General features: G+C 42.9%; 1 protein-coding gene across 2 annotated transcripts in view; it reads right to left on the bottom strand.

The window, feature by feature from the left end:
* The window catches only part of fam193a (family with sequence similarity 193 member A), a 230,067-nt gene that overhangs the window by 91,879 nt on the left and 120,157 nt on the right, over positions 1 to 18,031 (bottom strand). For both annotated transcript variants that reach the window (XM_072593910.1, XM_072593918.1), the window contains exon 4: positions 6,217 to 6,380. In XM_072593910.1, the coding sequence (XP_072450011.1) occupies positions 6,217 to 6,380 (164 nt within the window). The remainder of the gene's footprint in view (positions 1 to 6,216; positions 6,381 to 18,031) is intronic.

Here is an 18,031-nt window from a genome sequence, read left to right as displayed (position 1 = left end):
ATGAGCAGAAGACTAATACATTCTCTGGAAGATAGAGCAACAGTTTGGGTACTAAAAGAGCATGAAGGAAGCATGAACATTTCAGAATATAATCACAAAACAAAAAAATTACCTATTCCTGGGGCTGTACAGATAGGAGGGACATGTAGTATTTAATAATTAAAGGCTTTAATGATGGGATTGAGCACAACATCTGACTGGAAGAGAAATTACACTTAACAATTTCAAGCTTAGCTTCGAATATAGTAGGCAAAAAGTACTACAGAGGAACCTTGATTATCCGAATATCAGATTATCTGAAGGCGATCCCAAAGACCTGATAAAGTGCGAGCAGCAGCTAAGGTAAGACAGTTTGTTTTAAAATTACTTACCGGTAGCGGGCAGTGGTGTTTTTTATTCTCTTCACAGAAAGAGCGGGAGCAGCAGGGGGAAGTGACGAAAACCAGAGTGGCAGCCGGGAAGGAAAGCAGTGAGTATACTCACCCTTCGACGCCAACAGTCATTTTGAGTGCGAGCAGCAGCTAAGGTAAGACAGTTTGTTTTAAAATTACTTACCGGTAGCGGGCAGTGGTGTTTTTTTTTCTCTTCACAGAAAGAGCGGGAGCAGCAGGGGGAAGTGACGAAAACCAGAGTGGCAGCCGGGAAGGAAAGCAGTGAGTATACTCACCCTTCGACGCCAACAGTCATTTTGAGTGCGAGCAGCAGCTAAGGTAAGACAGTTTGTTTTAAAATTACTTACCGGTAGCGGGCAGTGGTGTTTTTTTTTCTCTTCACAGAAAGAGCGGGAGCAGCAGGGGGAAGTGACGAAAACCAGAGTGGCAGCCGGGAAGGAAAGCAGTGAGTATACTCACCCTTCGACGCCAACAGTCATTTTGAGTGCGAGCAGCAGCTAAGGTAAGACAGTTTGTTTTAAAATTACTTACCGGTAGCGGGCAGTGGTGTTTTTTTTCTCTTCACAGAAAGAGTGGGAGCAGCAGGGGGAAGTGACGAAAACCAGAGGGGCAGCCGAGACCCGGAAGCAGGTATTACGTAAGCTTACCTGGGTAGGTTTTTTCCCTATAAAAGCGCGCAGAAGAAGAACCCGAGGCACTACAGAGGTAGTGCCTCCCACCCACCCTCCTCCTCTAACCTAATAATAAGACCCGTTGTGGTAAGTAGCTAAGTGCTGAATTTTGCTTGTTCTATTCTTTAGACCCATTTTTTTTTAAAATAAAGGTTACTTTTAGAGGGATGGCAGTGAAGGCAGTGCAATGTTCCTCTTGCAACATGTTTGAGGTAAGGGATACCATGGACGTCCCTGCTGATTACACTTGCAGGAATTGCACCCATCTCCAGCTCCTCCAAGACCGTGTTAGGGAACTGGAGCTGGAGTTGGATGAACTTCGGATCATTCGGGAGGCAGAGAGGGTCATAGATCGGAGCTTTAGGGAAGTAGTAACTCCAAAGATTGCAGACAGATGGGTGACAGTGAGGGGAACTGGGAGGAAGCAGCCAGTGCACCCCCTGGGGTCATTCCCCTCAAGAACAAGTATACCGTTTTGGATACTTGTGGGGCGGGGGGAGAAACTTACCAGGAGTAAGTAATGGGGCTCAGGCCTCTGGCACGGAGCCTGTCCCCATTGCTCAGAAGGGAAGGGTGGAGAAGAGCAGAGCAATAGTAACTGGGGAATCGATAGTTCGGGGCACAGACAGGCGGTTTTGTGGGGGCGAGAGAGACTCACGTTTGGCATGTTGCCTCCCAGGTGCAAGGGTGCGTGACGTCTCTGATCGTGTTCTCCGGGTCCTTAAGGGGGAAGGGGAGCAGCCTGAAGTCGTGGTCCACATTGGCACCAATGACATAGGTAGGAGGAGGGCTGAGGATGTTAGGCAGGCTTTCAGGGAGCGAGGTTGGAAGCTCAGAGTTAGAACAAACAGAGTTGTTGTCTCTGGTTTGTTACCCATGACACGTAATAGAGTGTCGAGGAAGACAGAGAGAGAACAGTTAAATGCATGGCTACAGCGATGGTGCAGGAGGGAGGGATTCCGGTATTTGGATAACTGGGGTTCTTTCTGGGGAAGGTGGGACCTCTATAAACAGGATAGTCTACACCTGAACCTGAGGGGCAACAGTATCCTTGGGGGGAGGTTTGCTCGTGCTCTTGGGGGCGGCGGGGGGGGGGGTTTAAACTAACTCTGCAAGGACATGGGAACCTAGACTGTAGCTTTAGGGTGCAGGACCTGGAGTGTAGGGAGGTTAGGAACATGGCATCAATCTCAAAGGAGGGTGCCTATAAACAGGAAAGTGGCTTGAAGTGTGTATACTTCAATGCAAGCAGTATACGAAATAAGGTAGGTGAACTTGCAGCGTGGGTTGGTACCTGGGATTTCGATGTTGTGGCTATTACAGAGACATGGGTAGAGCAGGGACAGGATTGGCTGTTGCAGGTTTCAGGGTTTAAATGTTTTAGTAAGGTCAGAGGTGGGGGTAAAAGAGGGGGAGGTATGACATTGCTTGTCAAAGATAGTATTACAGCGGTGTAAAGGACGATGGATGAAGACTCACCATCTGAGGTAGTTTGGGCTGAGGTTAGGAATAGGAAAGGCGAGGTTACCCTGTTAGGAGTTTTCTACAAGCCTCCTAATAGTCCGAGAGACATAGAAGAAAGGATTGCGAGGATGATTCAGGAGAAGAGTGAAAGTAATAGGGTGGTTCTTATGGGGGACTTTAACTTTCCTGATATTGACTGGGAAAGCTATAGCTCAAGTTCATTAGATGGGTCGGTGTTTGTCCAATGTGTGCAGGAGGGTTTCCTGACACAATATGTAGATAGGCCAACAAGAGGTGAGGCCATCCTGGATTTGGTTCTGGGTAACGAACCAGGCCAGGTGTTAGAATTAGAGGTAGGTGAGCACTTTGGGGACAGTGACCACAATTCGGTGACTTTTACTCTAGTGATGGAGAGGGATAAGTGTGCACTGCAGGGCAAGAGTTATAGCTGGGGGCAGGGAAACTATGACGTGGTGAGGCATGACTTAGGATGCGTGACTTGGAAAAGTAGGCTTCAAGGCAAGGGCGTAATTGATATGTGGAGCTTGTTCAAGGAGCAACTATTGAGTATCCTTGATAAGTATGTACCTGTAAGGCAGGGAGGAAAGGGTCGTGTGAGGGAGCCGTGATTTAATAAGGAATTGGAATCCCTTGTTAAATGGAAGAGGGCGGTCTATGTAAAGATGAGGCGTGAAGGTTCAATTGGGGCGATTGAGAGTTATAAGGTAGCCAGGAAGGGTCGAAAGAGAGCTAAGAGCAGCAAGGAGGGGACATGAAAAGTCCTTAGGATTTTCCCTAATCCTACCAACTAAGGCTTTCTATAGGTATGTCAGGAATAAAAGAATGACTAGGGTAGGAATAGGTCCAGTCAAGGATAGTAGTAGGAAGTTGCGTGTGGAGGCTGAAGAGATTGGGGAGACACTGAATAAATACTTTTCGTCAGTATTCACTCAGGAACAGGACATTGTTTGCTGATGTGAATACTGAGTCACAATTAAGTAGAATGGATGGCTTTGAGGTATGTAGGGAAGAGGTGTTGGAAATTCTGGAAAAGGTGAAAAATAGATAAGTCCCCTGGGCCTGATGGCATTTATCCTAAGATTCTCTGGGAAGCAAGGGAAGAGATTGCAGAGTCATTGGCCTTGATTTTTATGTCCTCGTTGTCTACAGGAATAGTGCCAGAAGACTGGAAGCTAACAAATGTGGTTCCCTTGTTCAAGAAGGGGAGTAGGGATAACCCTAGTAACTATAGGCCGGTGAGTCTCACTTCTGTTGTGGGCAAAGTCTTGGAGAGAATTGTAAGGGATAGGATTTATGAACATCTGGATAGGAATAATGTGATCAAGGATAGTCAGCATGGTTTTGTGAAGGGCAGGTTGTGCTTTACAAACCTTATTGAATTCTTTGAGAAGGTGACTAAGGAGGTGGACGAGGGGAAAGCGGTAGATGTGGTGTATATGGATTTTAGTAAGGCGTTTGATAAGGTTCCCCATGGTAGGCTACTGCAAAAAATACAGAGATATGGCATTGAGGGTGAGTTGGAGGTTTGGATTTGGAATTGGCTGGCTGGAAGAAGACAGAGGGTAGTGGTTGATGGCAAAGGTTCATCTTGGAGTGCCGTTACTAGCGGTGTTCCGCAAGGATCTGTTTTGGGACCATTGCTGTTTGTCATTTTTATAAATGACCTGGAGGAGGGGCTAGAAGGTTGGGTGAGCAAGTTTGCAGATGATACAAAAGTCGGAGTTGTTGTTGACAGTGAGGAAGGATGTGGCAGGTTACAGCAGGATATAGATAAGCTGCAGAGCTGGGCAGAAAGGTGGCAAATGGAGTTCAATGTAGCTAAGTGTGAGATGATTCACTTTGGTAAGTGTAACAAAAAGATGGGGTACTGGGCTAATGGTCGGATACTTGGTAGTGTGGATGAGCAGAGGGATCTTGGTGTCCATGTACACAGATCTTTGAAAGTTGCCACCCAGGTAAATAGTGCAGTGAAGGAGGCATATGGCGTACTAGCTTTTATTGGTAGAGGAATTGAGTTCCGGAGTCCTGAGGTCATGTTGCAGTTGTATAGGACTCTGGTGCAGCCGCATCTGGAGTTGTGTGCGCAGTTTTGGTCGCCATACTATAGGAAGGATGTGGAGGCATTGGAATGGGTGCAGAGGAGGTTTACCAGGATGTTGCCTGGTATGGTAGGAAGATCGTATGAGGAAAGGCTGAGGCACTTGGGGTTGTTTTCATTGGAGAAAAGGAGGTTTAGGGGTGACTTGATAGAGGTGTACAAGATGATTACGGGTTTAGATAGGGTTGATCGTGAGAACCTTTTTCCATGTATGGAGTCAGCTATTACAAGGGGGCATAGCTTTAAATTAAGGGGTGGTAGGTATAGGACAGATTCTTTACTCAGCGAGTTGTGAGTTCATGGAATGCCCTGCCAGCAGCAGTGGTGGACTCTCCCTCTTTATTGGCATTGAAGCGGGCATTGGATAGGCATATGGAGGATAGTGGGCTAGTGTAGGTTCGGTGGGCTTGGATCGGCGCAAAGGGCCTGTACTGCACTGTATTCTTCTATGTTCTATAAAAACATTACATCAAAGACGTGTTTCCAACAGTGATCGCTGTCTTTTGTTTACAGTGATTAAACTGGCACCGTCTCCAAATGACTGACCTCCCGCCCTCTATCTCTTCCCACACTATCCCTGAAGGTCTACAGAGGGGTGTAACCTAAATCCCCCTTCCCCAGATAATCTGACCAACATTGTCCTGTACAGGGCAGAGGTGGAACCTGTCGAAAAGTTGCAGTAAAAAGTTGTGTGTAGGGCTGTGCGTATGTGTGTGCATGCGGGTGCGGGCTATTTTGGAGACTTACCTCACAAAGGCAGGTGCAGCAGCAGCGTTATTGTTGGTATCTAGTCCGGATGCCCTGGAGCGGGAGCGGGAGCAGTGCTGGGCGGTGATGGGGGTACGGGGCGGGTGGAGGTGTTGGAAGGGGTTGGGGGGCGGGGGTGGTGTTGGACAGGGTTGGGGGCGGGGGGGGGTGGGGAGAAGGTATTGGTCGGGGTTGGGGGTGGGGTCTCACGTGCTGTGTGCTGCTGCAGTCTCCTGAACAGGGAGCAGACTTTAAAAACTCTGAGCCCCAGATGAAAGGCATTTAATCGATTAACCGAATAATCAATTATCCAAACCAAATAGTGCCGGCCCATCTCGTTTGGATAAATCGAGGTTCCCCTGTAACTAGTTTCTTCAAGCATGGTGACATAGACCAATAAAAGCAGAAAATGTTGGAAATACCCAGATTAGGCAACATTTGTAGATACAGAAGCAGAAATAACTTTTTAGATTAATTGCTTTTCTGTTCAATTTTTAACCCATTTCCAGAATTCGCTATTTTTATTTTCAAGTTCCAGTATGTTCACATTTCCACTTTGACTAGTGGCATACACCATCTTTCTTTAGGTATGTTTCATCAGATAGAGAAACCTATCTGAAACATTTCTTCCTTCTTCGCAATTGTTTTCTCATTTTATTGCATTCTGAAGTTTGCTTGTAAAGAGACCAGTGCTAACAGGCTGTTGTTTTTCCAGCAGCTTGCTCAAATGGCTAGACTTCACATGGTCGGAATTACAGAAGCAAGAGCAAGTTTCTCGATGGGTGTGGGACAGCATTTATCTAAAATTCTAAGGAACACTGACCTGCGTTCATTGCATGCCTCACAGTTGCAAGCTATTTCCGAAGGGGTGGTCGTGTTGACATCTGTACCAGGTACGGACTGTGTTCCGACAGCCAGTCTTCCACCTATTGAGTCCTGGGGCGCTCCATTATTAGCCATCGGCATATGCAGCAAGAAATCCTGGTTCTTTAGATATGTTGCACAGAAAAACAGAAAGAAAATCAAATTAGTGACCTGAACTAACTTTAGAAAACAAATGCAGCTATACATAACAAAGATCACTAAATGTAGCTTCATATTCCAAAGCAGTTGTGGATTTAAACCACAATCTTGGCCAAAACCCCAATGTGGGATTGAGGGTGTGTCACATTGTTGCTAGCCCTATCCTTTGGCTAAGATATAATGCCAATGCTGTTAACAGTTCTATCAGCCAGGGGGTCAATGAAGTCCACATAGCACAATCCAAAAAAAAATCTTAATCAGTGTTCCTTTTTTAGCCATGGAACATACAAGTTACTGGATTACTGGCTTTTGCTGCAAATACTGCATCCTCACTTGGTAACCAGTTAATAACCAAAATAAGGGGCTGAGAGGGAGAAACTTATACAACCAAGTATTTGTTTAGGAAAAATTATTAATGGGACCAACAGTCAACTAAATCTCCTGGATCTCATAGCTCTAAGTAAACATTCATTTTTCCAATATTCAGAATATTTGAGAATAGCCCCCATGTCTGGGAAAATAGGAAACATGACCCCATGACGCAAAAAAAAGCAAGAGAGAGAAGTAATTAGCTTGACATCAGCAGGACATAAATGGTAGAATTTCTTATGGATGAGGCAACAGGGATTTGTAGCGGTAATAAGTCATAATATGATTAAGCTTGAAAACTTATCTTGACTCAACAACAGTTTTACCAAATGTCTAACTTGCCAAACAGCAAACGGAAAATGAGGTAGAGTATATTTCTGATTTTTAAAAAAAAAATCCATCAGGTACCACTCAAAAGGTTATCACACAATATTAAGCATCATTGCACTGTGGCTAATATATAAATTAATCAGCATAAAAATGTAACTGGAATAAAAGGTGCATTTTAAGATTGACAAGTTAATATTTACAAGTTAATAATCTGTATAAATGACTTGGGCGAAGGGAGTAAATGTAATTTATCAAATTTGGTACATCCCTATGATTGATGATACAAATACCAGTGAGACAGCCAAAAGAGGAGGAAGCAAAGACACTGCAGAGGGATATAGTCAGGTTGTAGGCACAAAGGTGGGAGATGCGGTATCTTGTGAGGAAATGTGAAATTATCCACACTGCTTTAACAAAAAAAAATTAAAGAAATCAAAGGTGAAAGGCCATTAACACTGGTATGCAGAGGGACTTTTGTTTCTTGTACAAAAATAATAAAATTAACCTAACATGAATCAAAGCAATTAGAAATGAAAATAATATGCTAGCCTTTCTTCGAAGTTGGTTGGAGTGGACAGCTAATGAAAGTGTGCTGAAGTTATGTACTGACCCTTCCTCTGTCAACATTGACAGTCAACATTCCAGATTTGAATCCCTGCAGGACAGATAATAAATAAACAATTCTGGGATTAAGAGGCTAATGATGACCACTAAACCATCGCTGATTGTCAGTTTGCTGGTGTCCTTTAGGGAAGGAAACTGCCACCCTTACCTGGTCTGGCGTACATGTGACTCCAGACCCACAGCAACATGACTGACTCTCAACTGCCTTCTGGGCAATTAGGGATTGGGCAAGAAATGCTAACTTAGCCAACGCCATGTTTGAGGACTCATCTACTGAGCTAGTATGGGCGGAGATTAGAAACAGGAAAGGAGAGGTTACACTGTTGGGAGTTTTCTATACGCATCCAAATACTTCCAAAGATGTAGAGGATAGGATAGCAAAGATGATCCTCGATAGGAGCGTGAGTGACAGGGTAATTGTTATGGGGGACTTGAACTTTCCAAATATTGACTGGGAATACTGTAGTTCAAGTACTTTAGATGGGTCAGTTTTTGTCCAATTTGTGCAGGAGGGTTTCCTGACACAGCATGTAGACAGGCCAACAAGGGACGGGGCCACATTAGATTTGGTTCTGGGTAGTGAACCCGGCCAGGTGTTAGATTTGGAGGTAGGTGAGCACTTTGGTGATAGTGACCACAATTCGGTTATGTTTACTTTAGTGATGGAAGGGGATAGGTATATACCGCAGGGCAAAAGTTACAGGTGGGGGAAAGGCAATTACGATGCAAGTAGGCAAGATTTAGGATGCATTGGATGGGGAAGGAAACTGCACGGGATGGGCACAATTGAAACATGGAGATTATTCAAGGACCAGGTACTGCGGGTCCTTGATAAGTATGTACCGGTCAGGCAGGGAGGAATTTGTCAAGCCCGGGAGCCATGGTTTATTAAGGCAGTTGAATTTCTTGTCAAGAGGAAGAAGGTGGCTTAAAGACCTCAAGAGAGAGGTAAGAGCAGCCAGGAGGGGATATGAGAAGTTACTGGCGGATAGGATCAAGGAAAACTCTAAGGCTTTCTAGAGGTATATCAGGAATAAAAGAATGACTAGAGTAAGGTTAGGGCCAATCAAGCACAGTAGTGGAAAATTGTGCGTGGAGTCATGGAAGATAAGGGAAGTGCTAAATGAATACCTTTCGTCAGTATTCACGTTAGAAAAAGACAATGTGGTCAAGAAAAATACTGAGATACAGTCTACTAGACTAGATGGGATTGAGGTGCATAACGACAAGGTGTTAGCAATTCTGGAAGGTGCAAAAATAGGTAAGTCTCCTGGACTGGATGGGATTTATCCTCTGATTCTCTGGGAGATTGCCGAGCCTTTGGTTTTAATCTTTATATCATCATTGTCTACAGGAATAGTGCCAGAAGACTTGATGATAGCAAATGTTCCCTTGTTCAAGAAGGGGAGCAGAAACAACCCTGGAAATTATAGACCTGTGAGCCTTACTTCAGTTGTGGGTAAAGTGTTGGAAAAGTTTATAAGAGACAGGATTTATAACCACCCAGGAAGAAATAAGTTGATTAGTGATAGCCAATTCATTGTTGTGAAGGGTAGGTCCTGCCTCACAAAACTTATTGATTTCTTTGAGAAGGTGATCAAACAGGTGGATGAGAGTAAAGCAGTTGATGTGGTGTATCTGAATTTCATTAAAGCGTTTGATAAAGTTCCCCATGGTGGGCTTTTACACAAAATATGGAGGCAGGGGATTGAGGGTGATTTAGTGGCTTAGATCAGAAATTGGCTAGCTGAAAAAAGAGTGGTGATTGATAGAAATGTTCATCTTAAAGTTCAGTTCCTTGTGGGTACTGCAAGGATCTGTTTTGGATCCATTCTTGTTTGTTGTTTTCATAAATGACCTGGATGAGGGCATAGAAGGATGAGTTAGTAAATTTGCAGATGACACTAAGGTCGGTAGAGTTGTGAATAGTGACGAAGGATGTTGTAGGTTACAGAGAGACATAGATAAGCTGCAGAGCTGGGCTGAGAGGCGGAAAATAGAGTTTACTGCAGAAAAGTGTAAGGTGATTCCCATTGGAAGGAGTAACAGGAATGCAGAGTACTGGGTTAATGGTAAGATTCTTGGTAGTGTAGATGAAAGAGAGATTTGAGTGTCCAGGTACACAGATCCTTGAAAGTTGCCACCCAGGTTGATAGGGTTGTTCAGAAGGAATACAGTGTGTTAGCTTTTATTAGGTAAAGGGATTGAGTTTCAGAACCATGAGATCACGCTGCAGCTGTACAAAACTCTGGTGCGGCCACATTTGGAGCATTGCGTATAGTTCTGGTCACTGCATTATAGGAAACACGTGGAAGCTTTGGAAAGGGCTCAGAAGAGATTTACTAGGAGGTTGCCTGGTGTGGAGGACAGGTCTTATAAGAAAAGGCTGAAGGACTTGAGGCTATTTTCCTGAGAGAGAAGGAGGTTGAGAGGCAGTATTCCTGTAGACAATGATGATATAAAGGTTAATTGAGACATAAGATAATCGGATAGATTGGACAGTGAGAGACTTTTTCCTTGGATGGTTATGGCTAGCATGAGGGGATATAGCTTTAAATTGAGGGATGATAGATAGAAGACAAATGTCAGAGATAGTTTCTTTACGCAGTAGTAGAGGCATGGAATGCACTGCCTGCAACAGTACATAGAACATAACAGCGCAGTACAGGCCCTTCGGTCCTCGATGTTGTGCCGACCTGTCATATCAATCTGAAGCCCATCTAACTTACACTATTCCATGTACGCCCATATGCTTGTCCAATGACAACTTAAATTTACTTAAAGTTGGCGAATCTACTACTGTTGCAGGCAAAGCATTCCATACCCTTACTACTCTGAGTAAAAAAACTACCTCTGACATCTGTCCTTTATCTATCACCCCTCAATTTAAAGCCCCACCTCGTGCTTGCCGTCACCATTCTTGGAAAAAGGCTCCCCCTGTCCACCCTATCTAACCCTCTGATTATCTTATGTGTCTCTATTAAGTCACCTCTCAACCTTCTTCTAACGAAAACAACCTCAAGGCCCTCAGCCTTTCCTCGTAAGACATTCCTTCCATATCAGGCAACATCTTAGTAAACCTCCTCTTCACCCTTTCCAAAGCTTCCACAATCTTCTTATAATGCGGTGACCAGAACTGTACACAATACTCCAAGTGCGGCCGCACTAGAATTCTGTACAGCTGTAGCATAGCCTCATGGTTCTGGAACTGATCCCTCTGTTAATAAAAGCTGTATGCCTTCTTAACAACCCTGTCAATCTGGGTAGCAACTTTCAAGGATCTATGTACCTGGACACCGAGATCTCTCTGCTTATCAACACTACCAAGAATCTTACCATTAGCCCAGTACTTTGCATTCCGGTTACTCTGACCAAAGTGAATCACTTCACACTTGTCCGCATTAAACTCCATTTGCCACCTCTCAGCCCAGCTCTGCAGCTTATCTATGTCTCTCTGTAACCTACTACATCCTTCATCAGTATCCACAACTCCACCGACCTTAGTGTCGTCTGCAAATTTACTAACCCACCCTTCTACGCCCTCATCCAGGTCGTTTATAAAAATGACAAACAGCAGCGGACCCAACACCGACCCGTGTGGTACACCGCTAGTAACTGGACTCCAGCATGAACATTTCCCATTAACCACCACCCTCTGTCTTCTTTCAGCAAGCCAATTACTGATCCAAACTGCTATATCTCCCACAATCCCATTCCTCCGCATTTTGTACAATAGCCTACTGTGGGGAACCTTATCAAACGCCTTGCTGAAATCCATATACACCAAATCAACCGGTTTACTCTCATCTACCTGTTTGGTCACCTTCTCAAAAACTAGTAGACTCGCCAACTTTAAGGTTATTTAATGATCACTGGATAGACATATGGACAAGAATGGAATAGCGTTGGTTAGATGGGCTTCAGATTGGTTCCACACATCAGCACAACATCAAGAGCCAAAGAGCCTGTACTGCGCTGTAATGTTCTAAAGTTTACGTTCTATGACACCCTCAAAAGTGAATTAAAAAATTGAGTTCAGTATGATTCTTCTTTAGAGCAAAAGTGTCAGACTGAACTGTTTCTCTCTTCACAGATGCTGCCAGATATGAGTTTCTCCAGAATTGTTTGTTTCAAATTTCCAGCATCATAGTGTTTTGCTTATAATTCCTTGAATTTAGAGGGAGAGAGAATCATATTGCAGACAAGAAATTGTAAAACAACTAGAAAGTTTTACCTGGCCTGACAGATGTAACTGTATAACAGGTCATAATCTAAGGTTAAACAGTCAACTCAAAGACTGAGATGGAGAGAAATTTCTTCACTCACAGGGCTGCAATTATGAGAGACTATGTCAGAAACTTGCAGATGATCAATTACTGAGATACTCAAGACTGATGTCAATCACCTTTCATGGGGCTCAAAAATTAGAGAAGCAGGAAGGAGAAGTTGAAGATTCCTCAACTGTGATCTTACTAAATGGAAGATCAATCTCAAAAAGGCACAAACAGTTTACTCCTGCTCATATTTCTCAAGTTCTTACAGATTTGAGCGTGGACAAAAAATGGGTTTCTTTAAAACAAGCTGGGGCTCAAGCCAGAGTGACCCAAGCCTGAAGGATCTCAATATGGGGCCTAGAAACAAACTTAGACATAATCAGGGGAAAGTGGAGGGGATGGGAAAAACATGAAAGAAAAGTGAACTAAAATTGGTTACAGAATGGGCGGGGGAAGAAAATCAACTTAGGTGACAGATACATCATACAAGTTATCATAAACATGCAAGACACCATGTGATCCTATCATAACAAAACCAGGACTTGATCAAACTTCACAAATCAAATGACTATTGGTTTCAGCCATTATATCAAGCAGACTCCAAATGTCACTGATATCAGAAACAAAGACTATATTTAAACAAAGTTAATGCAATGAATGTCAAGTAAAAGCAACATTTCAGCAAAAATAGTATTACTGATAGGTCTGATCTCATAAAATACACTATTTATTGCAAAATGTTCAACATTGCGCCATGAACCATTGAGAGAATGCTGTGCTACCAAAAGATTTATGCACCTTAAAATTTCTTTTGTTATTAAGAATGGTGTAAGGAACATTAATGAGGCTGTTTTTATGAAAACTCTATGCATGTTTTATTGAATTTTCCATGTTTGATTAAATTCTTTGCTATTGCACCATGACTAGAGCACACAAGATGCCAAACCTGAACAGCTACGCACAACCCGCTTTCACAAATAATGAAGTGTACCATGTGAAAACAGATGGGAATGAATCTCAATAGAGCATATTCTTCACATCTGTGACAGCAACACACTGAACATGTCATGAAAGAAGATTACAAATCAAACCACAAATTATCCAAGCAACTTCTACACTGATTTCTTCAGCTAGCAGAATAGCTTACATCTGAAAAGTACATCTGCAACCAAAACTAAAGAAAAAGAAATTGCAATTCAAGAGCATCTTTCAAGACCTCAGGCTGTTGAAAACACATTCCTGCCAATGAGGTACTTTTTGTGAAGTGTAATTATTTTTGCAATTACAATGAAGGCTTTATTCTCAAGTTTTGTAAAACTGCATTTGAGGAAGTGGACACCTCAACTGACTTTCTTAAAAAAAGTGAAAATACATGTGAATTTTTTTTGAAAAACAAGGTGCATCTTGGAAATTCATGTCTCTAGATAATTACTGGTCTTGTTTGCTTGAACTCACTTAAGGGAAAATAACTTTTTACTACTGGAAGAGTGCTAGCTCTGCTCAAAGATTATGTTCCCTCAAGTTTTACCTGTTACAGCATAGATCTCTGGTACGAGAAGTCAACATATTTGCAAGCCAATTGGCATTCACAGACCCTCAGAGGTTATGCTGTCTTGGAGGATACAGGAACATTATTCCAAGAACGTTTGGATTTAAGTTGGGGACGAGCCGACTGAAAGAAAAAAAATCAGTTCAGTTGTCCTGTTTCTGTTGTAGGTCCAGTATGGGACCCTTGTATACAACACGGAGATAAGGCAGGAAAGTTGAGTTGAGAATTATCAGATCAATATGGTTTCATTGAACAGTGGAGCTCATTATTTGGGCTGAATGGCCTACTTCTGCTCCTACATATTATGGTCAGAGTGCACGTGTTTGTGTTTTGGGTTACTTAGATTAGATTCCCTACAGTATGGAAACAGGCCCTTCGGCCCAACAAGTCCACATAGATGCTCCGAAGAGTAATCCACCCAGACCCATTCCCCCTACCCTATGTTTACCCCCAACTAATGCACCTAACACCATGGGCAATTTAGCATGGCCAATTCACCTGACCTACACATCTTTGGACTGTGGGAGGAAACCAGAGCACCCGGAGGAAACCCACGTGGGAAGAATGTCACCTGAGGCAGGAATCGAACCCGGGTCCCTGGCGCTGTGAGGCAGCAGTGCAAACTACTGAGCCACCGTGCCGTCCCAGACTTAAACATTTATATTTTCAGATTGTAAACAGTATTAATAAATTCAGTGTCTGTACAATAAGTTTTGTTTTATATAAACCAATGTTTGTATTTATTGCAGAATCCTGGTTATCATTTATTTGGTTCAAAGTCTGATATACTGAAAGAATATGTCTGGTCTTATGAACCAATTAAATCTAAAGTTAAAAATCACACAACACCAGGTTATAGTCCAACAGGTTTAATTGGAAGCACACTAGCTTTCGGAGCGACACTCCTTCATCAGGTGATTGTGTATGTTGTGACCTGCAGAGTCATGGGGTAGTGAAAGACAATGCATTTATCCTGTCATAACACAGCAGCCATTTCCCACACAGCAAGCTCCCACGATTTGCAATTAGGTCAACAGAACATTCTTTTTAGTGATGTTAGTTGGGGGATAAATATTGAACACAAAACCAGGGAGAACTCTTTGCTTCTTCTGGAATCATGTCCAAGGTAACTCTTAAGGATTATGAGGGAGGAACACAGGCCCTTAATGTCTCAACCAAAAGACAAAACACAAGATAAACTGAATTTGCCTTGTCCACACATGTTCTGTGCGATGTAAACAATATATTGGATCCACCAAAACTAGAGTACAACAGAATGTGCTGACATCATCTACAACCATTTCACACTTACTCTATCATCCAAATATCTGGAACAGGAAGCGAATATAGCTGTGCAAAATCTTTAGAGAAAGCAAAGAAATAAAAGAAAATGGATTGAATGGCCAATCAGGATCATTTGGGGAAACTGTTGAGCAACAAATTCCACTGCAGCATTAACCACTGGGTAGTGGTTAATCATTCATAGTTAGATGTGGCAGGCTGGCAGAATTTTAATTTGATTTAGGATTGCTCACTCTGCCTATTGCATGCTGCTTCTGCTGTTTGGAATGCAAGTAGTCTGTGCTGTAGCTTCATCTGATAGACACATAATTCTTAAATATTCTTTGTGCCGGACCCAGCATGGTTTCCTGTCCTCATCAACAAACCAGAGTTGATCTTTGCCTTTATGGTAATGACAGAACAGGGATAGGAAGAAACTGGCCTTTTTCCAAGCGGTGACCATTGACTAGGAAGGTACCACAGGGATAAATGCTTAGACCCCAGATATACACAACAGAGTAAATCCTCTGTATTCGCAAGATCACGATTCGTGGATTTGCCTATTCATGTCACAAACTAACTAACAACGAAATTCAACATCTGTGAGCAAAACTTGTATATCTACAATTTTTATCCAGTATGTTTTAACAAACTCCACACTCGCAAATTTCATCATTTGCAGGGGCTGTCAGGAACGGAACTCTTGCATCTACGGAGGAATGACAGTATATGTTAATGATTTAGATAAGTGAACCAAATGTAATATCCCTCAGCTTGCAGACAGCACGAATTTAGGTGGGAGGGTGAACTATGAGGAGATTGCAGAGATATGTTGGTACCAAAATAGATAATTTCACATTCATTGAATTAGAGAATCATAGAAGCATACAGGCTCTTCAGTCTATCAAGTCTGACAAAAAAATACGCTAAAATCTACATTAGTTCCACTTTCCACCACTAAGGCCAGAACCTTGAGCGTTACCATATTTCAAGTGCTCATCCACATTGTTTTTTTAAGGTTGTGAAGTTTCCCACCACAACTACCCTCTTAGTGTATTCCAAATTCCCACCACCCTCTAGATGACAATTGTTCCTCAAATGCCCTCTAAATCTCCAGCCTTTCACCTTAAAAATACATCCCTTGTTACTGACCCTTCAACTAAAGTAAACAGAACTTAAACTATTCTATTCAATTCACCTTGCCCATGCCCCTCAATAAGATACCTCATTGCCTTCTTTGCTCCACAGTATATTACCCAAGCTTATCCAGCCTCTCTCCATAACTAAACCTCTCCATCAACAAACCTGTGAATCTCCTTTGCAATCCTTTCAATGTAACAAAATCCTTCCTATAGTGCAGTGGCCAGAACTGTGCACACTACTCCTGCTGTTGAGAATGTGTATAGGGTATAAACAGGCAGGGAAAGAGTTAAGTTCTGAGTTTTGTGAAACAAGAAGTTCAGCTGAGCATGACTCAGATAAGAACTTAGTTAACAATGGGGTGTTGCAGGCAAGGGTTATGGGTTAACAAGGAGGAAAAGCATTCATTATGAGAAGCCATTTAACAAGGTGAGGTAGCATTCAGTGAAAGGTCAGTTTAACAAGGTGAAAAGTATTCATTATGTGAAGCCAGTTACTCATTGTGTAACACCAAATGGCTCAATCTTTACTATTGATACTCGTTGATTGTAACGGTCACCCAATTAGTATGTATGTTGTCTAAGATTAGATTAGATTACTTACAGTGTGGAAACAGGCCCTTCAGGCCAACAAATCCACATCGACCTGCCGAAGCGCAACCCACCCAAACTCTACGGGCAATTTAGCATGGTCAATTCATCTAACCTGCACATTTTTGGATTGCGGGAGGAAACTGGAGTACCCGGAGGAAACCCACGCAGACACGGGGAGAATGTGCAAACTCCACACAGTCAGTCGCCTGAGGCAGGAATTGAACCCGAGTCTCTGGCACTGAGACAGCAGTGCTAACCACTGTGCCACCATGCCGCCCCTCATCTGGAAGCTCCTCCCTGTAAAATGACTATGTCTCTGTGCGCATGGGTGATCGCTCTCTCTCCCTCCAGGGCCTGGAATAAAGATAAAGGTAAAACTATACTGTGTCTCTGAACATTTTGCTTCGACTGAGGGGGGGAAAATGGGATGACACTGTGGCCTATCAAAGTTTTGTATGACTTCACAACAACCTTCCTACTCTTTTTATCTATGCCACGACTGATAAAGACAAGCATTCTTTATGCTGTCTTAACTACTCTCTTAACCTGCCCTGCCACCTACAGGGGATCTATGAATAAATACGACAAGCCCCTCAGTTCTTCTGAGCTCTGTTCTAAATGTTTCCATTTAGTATAGTGATAGCACCGCACAATATGGTGGAGGGTATCCTCAGCATGAAGTGAACTGATACAAGGCAAACAGCATTCCCACCACACAAGTGCTGGCCAATGACTAACAATGATGAGTCGAATCATCTCACTTTGATTTTCAGCAGGATTACCACTGCTGTATGTTCCCATCAATACACTCCAAAACCTAACCGGACCAGTCACATGAATATTGTGGCTGTTCAGTGCAGGTCAGAAGCTAGAAAATAAAATAAATCTGAAATGGGAAGCTGGTCTCCACAACGGTGACAGTGAAACCATCTTTGAATGTAGTTAAGGCCAAAAGCCAGCTGGTTCACCAGATTGTCTGGGGAAATAAGTGTGGCATCCTGACCTGGGCTGGCTTATATTTGATTCTAGACCCTCAGAATGTGGTTGATTTCAAACTGCTCTCTGAAATAGCTGACCCAGATCACATTACACTGACATCCAAGGGTTCTGCCCATGAGAAGAAAATTAGAAAGCGCTTACAGAGAAGCCCAGCCAACTAATTTTGTTATAATCACAGTCCAGTCAGAGTGAAACCTGGCTTTAATTTTTTTTTCTTTACCATGGAGGTCAGTGACTGAATATGTTCACAAAGGTACACAAAAGAAACTATATTACAGTATACAAGAATTCTCTGGATATTATTAAAAACATTATAAAGATTCAACCTTTTACCCCTTAGAGACACCTAAACCTCAGGAGCAGAGTGAGATCTGCCTCAATGCTAAAGCTTTTCTTCAGCTGGCACAACTGTAACTGATTTATTTTTAGCATACCTCCTTATAGAGTCAGAGTCAT

This window comes from Chiloscyllium punctatum, chromosome 2, assembly GCF_047496795.1.
Source record: "Chiloscyllium punctatum isolate Juve2018m chromosome 2, sChiPun1.3, whole genome shotgun sequence".
NCBI classification, from domain to species: Eukaryota; Metazoa; Chordata; class Chondrichthyes; order Orectolobiformes; family Hemiscylliidae; genus Chiloscyllium; species Chiloscyllium punctatum.
Note: the sequence above shows the minus strand (reverse complement) of the source record. Positions and strands in the feature narration are given on the sequence as shown.